Here is a 12,643-nt window from a genome sequence, read left to right on the forward strand (position 1 = left end):
CAGCTTCCAGTCTACCGGGACCTCTCCAGACTCCCAGGATCGTTGAAAAATAATTGAGAGAGGTTCCGCGATGACGTCCGCCAGCTCCTTCAGCACCCGGGGATGAATCCCATCCGGACCCATGGACTTGTAGGGATCCAGGTGGAGTAGCAGATCCCGCACGCGTTCAGGGGCGGTTGGGAGTTTGTCATCCCCACCGTCCTGGTCCTCCAGCTCAGGGCACCCTGGGTCCCAAAGCCCATCATCGGCATTGAAGACAGAGGCAAAGAAGGCGTTAAGCATCTCTGCTTTGCCTATGCCATTGTCTGTGAGGAGACCTTCCCTATGAAGGAGCGGCCCTATGCATTCTTTGGTTCTCCTTTTTCCATTCACATATCTAAAAAAACCCTTTTTATTTTCTCTCACAGACACAGCCAGCTTCAACTCTAGGTGTGCTTTAGCCACACCTAGGTGTGCTCACCCTATAATAGTCCCATATGGACAGTGCAAAATTCTAATGGTGAGTGGAAGATAACGGTGCACTTCTGTGGCTTGAATGAAGTCCCACCACCACTGAGTGCTGCTGTGCCAGGCATGCTAGAACTTCATTCAGTACGAACTGGAGTCAAAGGCAGCCAAGTGCTATGCCACAATTAATATTGCTAACGCATTTTTCTCCATTCTTTTGACAGCAATACGAAGGCCACACTTTGCTTTCACATGGAGGGTCGTCCTGTCCACCTGGAATTGACTGCCCCAGGGCTGGAAGCACAGCCCTACCATTTTTCCATTGGCTGATCCAGACTGCTCTAGAGTAGGGGGAAGCTCCTGAAAGCCTTCAATACCTTGATAACATCACTACATGGAAGTAGCACAGCGGAAGTATTTGAGAAGGGAAGCAAATGTTGCAAATCCTTCTGAAAACTTGTATTGCCCTAAAACAAAGTAAGGTCAAGGTAAGGTAAAGAGCCACATGCAGGCTGTCCAGGTTCTGTGGGACCCCTGCTTCAGGAAAGATTGGGTATGGTCAGTGCATGATGAGCAATTGCGCTGTGCATCACTTGCTTTATGCATATAACAATAATAAAAATAAGGTTTATAATTATTTATTATTAGTATTGTTACTGTTATTACTGTCTCTTCATTTTCTGTCCTTTTAACTACCTTTGTTTCAACCAATTATATTTTGGGTGTTGGGTGTGAGCTAACATCTGTGTGGTGCTGAGGTTCCTGACAAGTTAAAGCACAACATGTTTAACAACCACAGTCCAACAGCACAAATCACACTTTAAACAATCAGTCTCTGGCATCTACAGAGAGAAGAAGTTGGTGATGACTTCAGGCTGCTTCAAACACCACACCCCAGCAGAGACCCTGCTGCTCTCAGGAGCTGTCAGCCCTGAGGCCTTGGGGACACCTCGAGGGAGACCAAGGGCACAGAGCAAGCGATGCCATGGTCGGGTGCTGTGCTGCTGAGCTGGGCCGGGCTCCTGGGCACAAGGGGAGCTCCTGGCAAGCGCTGCAGAGAGCCAGCTGTGCCCAGGAGCAGCTCCTCTGCACAGCGCAGCAGGGCTGGGGGCTCTGACCGCAGCTGGCACACAGAGAGGAGAGAAGGAGAGAGGGCTTGGAGGCACTGAGGAGCGCAACAACAGAGGGCAGCGTGTGGCAGGACACATCTGCAGGCTCCTGACACCGTGAGGCTCTGGCAGCAGGGCACTGCAGGTGGGGTTGCCAGAGGGGTCTTGTACAGCTGGCACATCCGATGGCTGATAGCATCTGTCAGGATGGTTCAATCTGTTTCTCCAGTGACAAGTAGAAGATGATTTAGAAAATGGCATTTATGAGTCATTTCCAGAAGAAGATTGAGGCTTGGTTTTTGTGACAGAGAAGGTTTATTTTGGTTCTGTGCTTTCCAATTCCTGCATTGCAGGGGAGGCAAGCTTGACGGTAATGTGTTGTCAGGATTGTACAGGAGACTGAGAATCCCAGAGCATTGCACAGAGAGCTCAGAAGAGAAGCAATGAGATTCATACAGGTTCTCCTGCAATGAGAGATGATCATCTGGGGGATGTTCTAAGACATGGAATAGGTTTTCCTCATTGAAGTCTGTTCTAGTTTTGTTCTGCATTCTCCTCTTCAACAGGCAGCTGTGTTTAATGTCAGAAAATGCTGAACAGCAGCTCTGTGAGTGAGTTCCTCCTGCTGGCATTCGCAGACACGCGTGAGCTGCAGCTCCTGCACTTCGCACTCCTCCTGGGCATCTACCTGGCTGCCCTCCTGGGCAACGGCCTCATCCTCAGCGCCGTAGCCTGCCACCACCACCTCCACACCCCCATGTACTTCTTCCTCCTCAACCTCGCCCTCCTCGACCTGGGCTGCATCTCCACCACTCTGCCCAAAGCCATGGCCAATGCCCTCTGGGACACCAGGGCCATCTCCTATCAAGGATGTGCTGCACAGGTCTTCTTTTTCTTCTTCTTGGTTACAGCAGAGTATTCCCTTCTGACCATCATGGCCTACGACCGCTACGTTGCCATCTGCAAGCCCCTACACTACGGGAGCCTCGTGGGCAGCAGAGCTTGTGCCCAGATGGCAGCAGCTGCCTGGGGCAGTGGCTTTCTCAACGCTGTCCTGCACACAGCCAGTACATTTTCTCTGTCCTTCTGTCGAGGCAATGCTGTGGACCAGTTCTTCTGTGAAATCCCCCGCATCCTCAAGCTCTCCTGCTCAGATGACTACCTCAGGGAAGTTGGGGCACTTGTGATTAGTATTTCTTTAGTCTTTGGTTGTTTTGTTTTCATTGTGTTGTCCTATGTGGAGATCTTCAGGGAAGTGCTGAGGATGCCGTCTGAGCAGGGCCGTCACAAAGCCTTTTCCACGTGCCTCCCTCACCTGGCTGTGGTCTCCCTCCTTGTCAGCACTGGCATATTTGCTTACCTGAAGCCCCCCTCCATCTCTTCCCCATCCCTGGACCTGATGGTGGCTGTTCTATACTCAGTGTTGCCTCCAGCAGTGAATCCCCTCATTTACAGCATGAGGAACCAGGAGCTCAAACATGCAGTGTGGAAACTATTTTATAACTCTTTCTTCAGCATTAATAATGTGCATAAAATACTAATAGGATTTCTGCAAACAAACACTCTTAGTGCAAATTCTTGAAAGTAATTTTCTTTATTATTATTTCCTATAACTTGTGACTTTGATTTAATGTTATTCTAAGCCTCCTAATTATTATTTTATTATTATTATTATGAAGTCGATAATTTCAAATATATTTACATTCAAAATTCTTGTTTAAATAAAGAAACTGGGACAATTTCATTAGTTTCAACTGCAATCTCTTCCCATCACCAGTGCCTCCAGCAGTGAATGCACTTATCTAAAACATGAGGAACATGGAACTAAGGGATGCAGTGAGGACACAGCTTGAATTCATCTGCTTCTGGTTCTTTGACTATAACAATAAGCTTATAATCAGAAACACCTGTTTTTTCAGAAAACTTTAAGATACATTTTTTTTTCTTTATATTTGCCTGTGTTGTTATTTTCACTAACTCTTGTTTCAGATACGAATAATATTAATCTTAGCCTCCTACTTGTTAAAGATTTACCTATAGAACCAGGCTTCCTCTGTAGATAAAGACAATAAAGAATCCAGAAGAAATTAATTGGTCTGAGCTGCCGTCTCTTTCCATCTCCTCTGGAGCTGGGGGAGCAGCCCCAGCATGCAGGAGGGGCTCAGGGCCAAGAGCCCAGCTGCCACATGCAGGAGCAACCCTGGTGGCCCTCGGGGCTGCCCCTCCCTGCCCGCTGGGCTCTGCCTCTCTGCTGCCTTCGGGTCAGGGCTGCTGCTTCCCTGGAGCCATGGCCAGCATCAGGACGTGGCCTTTTCACTGCTGTTCTCTTTCGGCTTCCACATTGTGCTTCTTTTTTTTCTGGGTAAGCCCTGATATCTCGTGTACCTTGATGACAGTCCTGTTGTCTCTGCAGTGGCATCCCTGTGGCTGCAGGCAGCAGCAGGCACTGTGCAGGCCTGGGTCACAGCTGCCTCCCTGCTAGCACCACAGTAACAGGAGGGTCTTGCTCAGGGCTAACCCAGAAGCCTTGACACCTCTTCCAAATGTGCTATCAGGAATGGAGCCAAGGGGTTGCTCTCTGCTCTTCTGTTTCCTGGGGTTCTTCATGGAGTGGAGGTCACAGGATGAAAGTCCCAGGGTGGTTTCTGCAGAAACAAGGGCAGGACTAAGTACTCGTGTGCATGGTGCTCAGACTGCTAAGGCTGGGTCAGCTGTCACTGCAGGTTCCCCTCCCAGCCTCTTGCCCACCTGCAGCCAACTGACTCCTGGGGCAGAGTGAGAAGCAGAGAAGGCCTTGATGCTGTGAAAGCACTGCTCAGAAACAATGATCAGAACCATGGGTGACCAACACTGTTCTGGTCACATACCAGAAACACAGCAACACACGGTCTGATCTGCAGAGAGAAACACCGTCCCAGACAGTCTTTGTCCCCACAATGGATGAGACGCTCTGGAAGGAGCCAGGAAGGTGCTAATAAGCACCAAGACAATTGAGGAAGACCAAAGGCCCTTGTGAAGGGAAACTGAGTGCCACCTGAGAGGCAGTGCTGGGCAGTGGGGATGGCAAGGAGAAAAACTTGTGAGAAGGCTGTGAGAAACAAGGACACTCAGGGCTTTAGCAGATCCTTGAAGTCCTGCCTGAGTCCCCAAATGGAAAGCAATCTATGTCTGTGGGTTGACGAGAAGGAAGTCGTGAGTCCCAGGTGGGGGACAAGGCTGAAGGTCCCTGTGTGAAGCTGGGCTGATGGAGAAGTGTCCACCTTGCATGTGTGCCTCAGCCTGGGAGCAGGGGCCTGCCAACAGTGCGGGATGGCTGGGCTGTGCTCAGCCATGCCCCAGGAGATGACCTTGCTCTCTTCCTCTCCACCACTCCCCACACGGGGCAGGCCCTCAGCAAACACCCCTGAGCCTGGAGACGCACCAACCTGCTGCACTGAGGTGCCACTACTGCAGGGGCAGAGGGGAGGGTTGGAGAGACACATGGAGCCTGTGGACAAGAGTGGTTTGGCCTGGGGAAGTGAGTGCCTGGGAAAAGTTCCCTGGAGCCATAGGAGCCATTCTGGAAAGAAAACTTGTAGGCAGGAACCGCACTTTTGTGGCACTGCAGAGCTGCTGGGCACATTGTGCAGGGTGCTCTGATGGACATTTGTGTCCTTTTCCATCGTGTCTTAAGTGACGCTTTTCTCAGGAATAGAGTAGCCAACAGAGCACTGACAGATAGTCTAAGATCATGAAAGACATCATAAGCATGCCCCTAAAAAGATAACTGATATGTGGAAATCAGGAGAAGCCTGGCCAGGAGAAATGTGAGACTGAGAGGAGGGAATAGGGGCTTGGCCAGCTGAAATTAAGGATTTTGTAGAGGTGAGAGGGTTCAGGTTATGCTGATGTTGCTGTAACTGTGACTTTAAATAGTCATACAAGGCTATTCCCCAGCTTCAACCTGTAACCTTATTTTCTAAACATAAATGATACTCAGCACCCTGACAGGAATCCACTACTCTAATGACTGACCTCAACGTATCCCTAGAAGACAAAACTCAGCCCATAGCCGCTTCCCCTAGCTCTTACTCTCTTAATCACTCTGATCTCAGCCCTTAATACTAGCATTAAAATGGTCTATTTAATACTAGAAAACTGCTTAAGAGACCTAAACAAAAGCCCTAACTCCAAATAAATTTGAGGGGCCATGGATCTGATCAGCTTATGGGCCACAAGGAGGAGATGGGTGGGAATGCTCTGAGGAGCTCAGCTCTGCTTCAGGATCTCCTGCCCCAGCAGAAGGAATGTGACTGTGGCAGGGACTGTGAGGTCACTTCTGTCTCTGCACTTGATAGGGCAGCAGCAGGAACGTGTCACAGAAAGGGACTGGGAGGTCACTTGTGCCTGTAGGTGGCAGGTCAGCCTTGACTTCTCCCTGGGATCTGCACTTTTGGGCTGACATGTGGCAGTGGCCCTGCTAGGCCAGCAGAAGGCACCTGCTTGGCATGCTGACTGGGGGATCCCCTCTGCCTCCAGAGCCAGGAGGACCCAGGCAGAAAGAAGGCCCCATATGGGTTGTCCTGTTCCTTCTGCTTGAGTCCATGAGTGGGCAGCAGCAGGCACAAGGCTCGGTTTTGTCTCCACAAGAAGCTGCAAGGCTAGCACCAGGCTTCTGAGGTGACTTGTGTCTGGCTGGCTGAGAGGCCGCAAGGAGCCTGCTGGGTTGGGATGCCTACTTCAGGAGTGGTTTCCACCTTGGTGGAACTTTCTTTGGTAGTAGGAATGAGCAGGAAAGAAAAAGTTGCCACAAAGTGTGCCCTGGAAGGTTGGCGCTGGCCATGAGGAGGAGGAAATGTCTCTCAAATGGTCATGCTGTAGTGGCACAGGTCACCCTCTGATTAGACCGTGGCTTTGTCTTTCAAGGAACAGCTGGTGAGGGTTGATGAGACATGGGAGAAAGCAAGGGATGAGAGCAAAGTGGTGAACAGAGATGGGTGTATGAAAACTTCAAGGAAATAGGACAAATTGTGGGACAGCATAGGAAAAGCTACAGAGGAGAAGTCAGAAGGTGCTGGCAAGAATGGAAGGTCCCAACAGCCCTGAAAGTTTTGTCGCCTTGGCTAGAGTTTATGAGGAGAGATGTTGTACTCTTTGCAATGGGGCCTCATTGATTGCTTGCAACCCTGTGCAGCACCTCATAGGTGTCATACCAGTGTTCTTCTCATGGTATCACACTGCCCACCACAGCCCACAGACACCAGCAAGAACCTTGAGCCAGACATAGGGGTGCAGGATCTCCTGTTCCAGTGGCTGGGGCCAGCCCTTAGCCCTTCTGCATCACCAAAACCAACCAAGACTTTTCTCAGCACAGTGCTTTGCCTGCCTGTAACCATGGCCTCCAATTATCTGCCCTAACAAGGCCCTGGGGAGCCTTTGTTAGTAACAGCCCTCAGTGGGGCCCATTAATACTCCAAGTCACTTCAACTTTTCCTTCTGACTTTACTTTCTCTAGCAGTTGCATCATTCACCTCTCAGTACCTGAGCTTCATAGACTGAGCATGAAAATACACCATGGAACTCATTAAAATGCAGAAACTCCTAACATCTCTTTGATAGTTTTCTTCAAGCCTTTACGCCTTGTGCAGCTACTTGCAGAGCTTGCAAGATGTAATTAAGGAAGAAGATTTCAAAGAGCAACCACTAAAAATATTTTCTTGTTTCAAAGGCTGAATTTTGCTGCATTTCAGTTTTGAACCTCATTCTCCTATTGCTACTCATCCAGGGTGACTTCTTTGGAGACCTTCATTGGGAGGAAGAGCAGAGTGTGCTGGTCTGACAGCTCCACTGCCAGCAGTGGTCTTTGTCCCTGTAACTGCAGCCCAGCGCAGCACATGAAACTCTTTCTAAGACATGTCAGGGGTTCCTTAAAAAAATTAAAAAATAAATAAAAATAAAAAATAAAATAAAATAAAATAAAATAAAATAAAATAAAATAAAATAAAATAAAATAAAATTTGAAATGACCTTTGGGATCTGAGAAATTCTAAATGAATCTTAGTAGACAAGTGGACATCCATAGTCTCTCTTGGGTCTTCCATGGAAAACTGAGGAAGAAAATTAAAGGAAATATATGTTCATTGGCTGTAGCTGTACCCATGAGCTTGGCCTGTTTTGGAAAATTGTTCCCTTCCAGCCACGGAAAACTCAATTGATTGATGTGAAAAGAGCTGCCCAGTCAATAGAGTAGGGCAGAGTCCTACTTCTTGTGCTACAGATGCAGAAGGCAAAAAGAATTGCATTGTGCCTGACACTACTCTGGGACGTGTCACCCAGGTCAGGCAACTTTACCTTAGTGCTGACAAGTCCATCACTAATCTACATCTACACCTTGGCTCTCCAGTCGATGACCCAGCTCATGGATGGTAATCAGGGATTTTTGGTTTGCAAGACACTGCCTCAGGTGCGCCACCATGGTAGCCATTGGCATCTGCTGTTTTTCAACCCTCAGCAAACCCCCAACAGAAGGAGTCTGTGGAAGGCCAAGCAAGGTAGACAGCTGTTTCATGTCCTTTGTCTTCAAGGCTGCTATGCAAATGCCCCACCGGTGGTGCCCTCTTGGAACTTTGAAGTACTCTTTCCTGAAGCAGTCTATACTGAGGATGCACATAGGCTCTGGGCCAGTCCCAGTTGCGTGTGTGATATATGGAGTAATAATTCATGTCAAGAAGATGGTTGATATAAAGAAGGGGTAGATATGAGAGTGTGGCCATGGGGGTCGGCAAGCTCCATGGTTGATGATACCATCAGACTCTTAAGGATGAGGCCATCAGGAATGTAAAAGAGTTCAGTGGGAACAAAGAAGTGTGAAATGTGTTCATCTGATTCGTGTCAAATGGAGCAATGTTTGGGCAGCATGGTATGAGGAATGTGACCTTCTGTTTTGCATACCCTTGTAAAACCACAAGTCTAAGAAAAATGGAGTGGTTAATGTATATAGTTGTTGTATCTTGCAAAGGAATATTTTAGCAATTCATGTCAAAAGAGATCTTGAAGGTGTTACATATGGAGTGGTAATTCTGGTTGAGAAAATGGTTGATATTAATAAAGAAGGGGGAGATTTGGGAATGTGGCCATGGGGGTTGGAAAGCCCCATGGTTGAGATAACATTAGACCCTTAACGATGAGGCCATCAGGAATATAAAAGAGTTTAGAGGGAATAAAGAAGGGTGATTCAGAAGACTCCATGCAGTCCCTGGTTTCTTGTTCTCCAGATGGTTCTCTTGTTCTCCAGCCATTAAGGCATGGATGTTTCTGGGTGTTTGCTCTTGTTGTTACATTCAAAGTTGTTTGACCAATGAAAAGTTGTTTTGAAAAGAACTGCTGTGGGGTGAAGGCTATAAGAGGGGAGCCTGCCCTCAAGAAAGAGGAAGAAAAAGAAAAAAAGAAAAAAAGGCAACACAATGAAGTTACATCAATAAAGAAGCAGGAAAAAGAAGTGAAGAGGAACAGGCTGGCAGAATGGAGACCAGGACGGGAACAGGCACATTGATTTCCTCATGAAGATAGGTTCGGCCAGACTCAGTAAACCTCTCAGAGAAGCTAGTACAGAAAGTTGCTGGAAATGGGTGCACCAGAGCTGGAGAGAAGCTCGAGCTGAGAGAAGCGGAGCCATGCACACAACTGCCTCTCGCTGGTAAGCAGTTGCGCATTATGGGGAATCATACGTCCTTAGGAACAAAGACTGTCCTGGTAACCTTACAGCTCATTCTCCTTCTTAACAATCGGACAGTTTATGAGCCTGAAATATGGGACCAAGCTGAGGTCAAGGTGTGGGACTCTGCAACTAAAAATGACAAGGTTGCAGTGGGATTGCTCGGCACCTGGCGAGCAATCTCTGAGGCCTTGAAGAGCCCTGTGGGACCACAGTCAGAAACGTGTGGTACAGCCATCGAAGGCTTTTGCTGTTCCGCCCCCTGTTGACCTGAACGTGTCTTTTGACCCACGCCTATTGGCCTTGAAAAGGAGATGGATATGCTTTTCTTTGATCTGGGAAGAACGGGATACATAAGGCCCAAAGACCAAGTTGCTTGACAAAATGAAGCGAGACATATTGTTCAAAAGGAATGGAAAATGGACACTGTAAAGTCATGGAACTTAAAGGATTGCTTGTTACCTTTTCTGAATGTGCATATGTATAAGCATAATCGATTTTTGTAAGTTATAGAAATTAAAGGATTGTTTGTTACCTTTCCTGATTGTACGTATGTATAGGCATACTTGGGTTATGTATGTAAAAGCCATGTTCTATATGTTTAGAATGTTTGATGTTCGTGTGTGCATGTTGGTGTAACGTAGACTCCCCTCACACCCAGCGTTGTTTACTTGCCTTTTATACATTTTAGAAATATTTGTTTTATAAATATTACAAAATTCAAATTTGTTTGAGACTTCATTTACAACACTCATGAGCCCACGAACCTCAGGCACTCAGAGACAATTGAAGACATCTCTCCAGAAGTCCAAGTCAGAGGCAAGTTTCCTGCAGTGTCCCCCTGAGGGCCAGCACTCACACAGCCTCCCTTGGAGCTCGTTAGAGCAGAACACCGAAAGCAGTGAGGACAAGGAGACAGAGGCACTGTGAAGGTGACACTGATGTGTAGGAAAAGTGGATGTGTTTCACCAAGCACAAGGGTCAGGCCTTGACTCCCTACTCAAGGAAGGGAGATCTTTCCCTTCACACCTTGCTTAGGGCTCTTCCTGGGACACTGGAAGATGGGGATGTGCATTGCCAAGTTCAGGACAATGGTATGACCCCTGCCTGCTTCATGGGCAGGCGAGGAGTTAATTAGGGTCTGTTGCTTTAGTGATTAGCTTTCTCCTCAAAGGCTTTAGTGGCAGAGACAATAGCCATAGCCATGGACACAAATATCTCACAAGGCAGCTCTCTAGGAAGCTGGCCTGGTTCCTGGTGAGCAGGCACCACTGCTCGTATGGCATCCCTCGTGGTGCCCTGGCCCTCCTCCTCCTGGGCACTGCTCACTCAGCAGGGTCCCAGTCTGCCCTGATGTGTGGGGTTGCTCTTCCTCTGGTGCAGTACTGGGTTCTTCTCCTTTTAAATGTCAAGAGGTTTCTGTAGGCAAAATCCTGCAGCTTCTTGAGGTTCACCCACACTGATGCTCCATTCTGTCAGCTCTTCATGTCTGCAAGCAGACAGTTCAATGTTCGTGTGATTGTGCTATCTCTGAGAAGACAGCAGCATGTTGGGGCCTTCTTTCTGTCTGGGTCCTCCTGGGTCTGGAGGCAGAGGGGATCCCCCAGTCAGCATGCCAAGCAGGTGCCTTCTGCTGGCCTAGCAGGGCCACTGCCAGATGTCAGCCCAAAAGTGCAGCTCCCAGGGAGAAGGCAAGGCTGACCTGCCACCTCCAGACACAAGTGACCTCCCAGTCCCTTTCTGTGACACGTTCCTGCTGCTGCCCTATCAAGTGCAGAGACAGAAGTGACCTCACAGTCACTGCCACAGTCACATTGCTCCTGCTGAGGTAGGAGATGCTGAGGCAGAGCTGAGCTCCTCAGAGCATTCCCACCCATCTCCTCCTTGTGGCCCACAAGCTAATCAGATCAGAGCAAAAGAGTAAAGGTAAGGGAAAGGGGCTATGGGCTGAGTTTTGGCTTGAAGGGATACTTTGCGGTCAGGCATAAGAAGAGTGGATTTCTGTCAGGGTGTGGAGTAGCATTTAGTTTTACATCTTAATGTCACTGGTTAACATAGGGGAAGGGCTTTACATGACAATTTTTAGTCTCAGTTAGAGCAGAATCAACATTGCCTGAACATTCTAACCTCACAGAAATCATTAATTTCTGCTGGCCAAGCTCCTCTTTCTTCCCCCAAATCTCACATCTCTCCTGTCCAGGCTTCTCCCCATATCAATCATCTTCGTAGGGGCAGCTTTCTGATGGCTTTCATGATCTCAGAGTACATGCACAGCAAGTGCCTTCTGCTGCCCTGTCATGGACACCGGCAGATGTGAGCCTAAAGGCACAGATCCCAGCCAGGAGTCAAGGGTGACCTGTCAGCTACTTCAGAAAGAGCTCAACTCACAGGCCATTTAACAGCCAGTCCCTTCCTGATGGACTTAGTGCTTCTGATGCACCACTGAACTTGTAATACCACACCTACATAACACCCCCTTTTTGGGCCAGGACCTGCCCAGGTAGAAATGATCTGGTTGTGATCCTGCAAGCCCATGGCACACCTGCTGGGCTCCCAGGCTCTCTGACACACAGGAGCCAGTTCCGTGCCAGTCCTGTGTGGTGCTAGGTCAGGAGGGACCTTGCAGGCAATGTTCCAGCCCCATGCCTGTTGGCAGCCTCTCAGGTCCTTGTGCACAGTGAAGATCACGCTCACATCCAGAAGCCTGAAGCCAGCCTAGAAGACACCCAGGGGAAGCACCCTCCCAGCCCCAGCCTGAACCCCAACCCCAGCTGGCGGTGCTGCTCTGCAGAGTGAGGGGGCTGTGGTGCCCGGGACATGGGGGCACTCTGCAGGGCTGTGCTGGGCAGGCTGGGAGGCAAACCCAGCTCATGGGGTCACTGCCATTGCCCCAGGGCTGCAAGAAATCACTCGCCAGGCTCCTCTGCTGGGGCTGCTGCTCACACCAGATTGAGCACTTGAGCTCTGGTCAGTCTACCTTGGAGGAGATCCCCCCTTAGGAGGGAAGTGCTGCAGTGGAGGCCAGCTGTGCCACTGCCGTGCCCACTGCCTGTCCCTGCCTGCAGTCCCAGCACAGCCCCACAGCAGCACTGGCATTAAGCTCCAGGAGCAGCTGGGCCTGAGCCCACCAGCAGGGCTCAGCAGGACAGGGCGGCAGTGGCAAGAGAGCAGCTCTGCATGCCCCAAGCGCTGGTGCTCCCTGGCCGTGCTGCTGGGATGGGACTCTTTTCCTCTGCACTCCTGCACACGGGCACTGCCCCTGCAGAGCCAGGATCAGAGTCAGAGGAAGGCTTCTCTCTGTAGATGTCAGAGACTGATTTTTTAAAGTGTGATTTATGCTGTTGGACTGTGGTTTTCAAGCATGTTGTGCTTTATCCTGGCACCACATAGCTCA

General features: G+C 49.2%; 1 protein-coding gene across 1 annotated transcript; it reads left to right on the top strand.

Annotated features, from left to right (window-relative positions):
- The first annotated feature begins 2,145 nt into the window (after positions 1–2,145).
- LOC119715336 (olfactory receptor 14A16-like) lies at positions 2,146–8,290 on the top strand. Its single transcript, XM_072029637.1, has 2 exons — positions 2,146–3,050; positions 8,161–8,290. The coding sequence occupies exons 1-2, from the start codon at positions 2,146–2,148 to the stop codon at positions 8,288–8,290; spliced, it is 1,035 nt and encodes a 344-aa protein (XP_071885738.1).
- The last annotated feature ends 4,353 nt before the right edge of the window (positions 8,291–12,643 follow it).

The sequence above is a fragment of the Anas platyrhynchos genome, chromosome 31, assembly GCF_047663525.1.
Source record: "Anas platyrhynchos isolate ZD024472 breed Pekin duck chromosome 31, IASCAAS_PekinDuck_T2T, whole genome shotgun sequence".
Classification (NCBI taxonomy): domain Eukaryota; kingdom Metazoa; phylum Chordata; class Aves; order Anseriformes; family Anatidae; genus Anas; species Anas platyrhynchos.

Excerpts from the sequence above, each read along its gene's own strand:
- LOC119715336 (XM_072029637.1), top strand. The coding sequence starts at position 2,146 with ATGCTGAACAGCAGCTCTGTGAGTGAGTTCCTCCTGCTGGCATTCGCA. Across the intron at positions 3,051-8,160 it reads AAACATGCAGTGTGGAAACT|TTTGAAGTACTCTTTCCTGA; the intron begins ATTTTATAACTC and ends CCCTCTTGGAAC.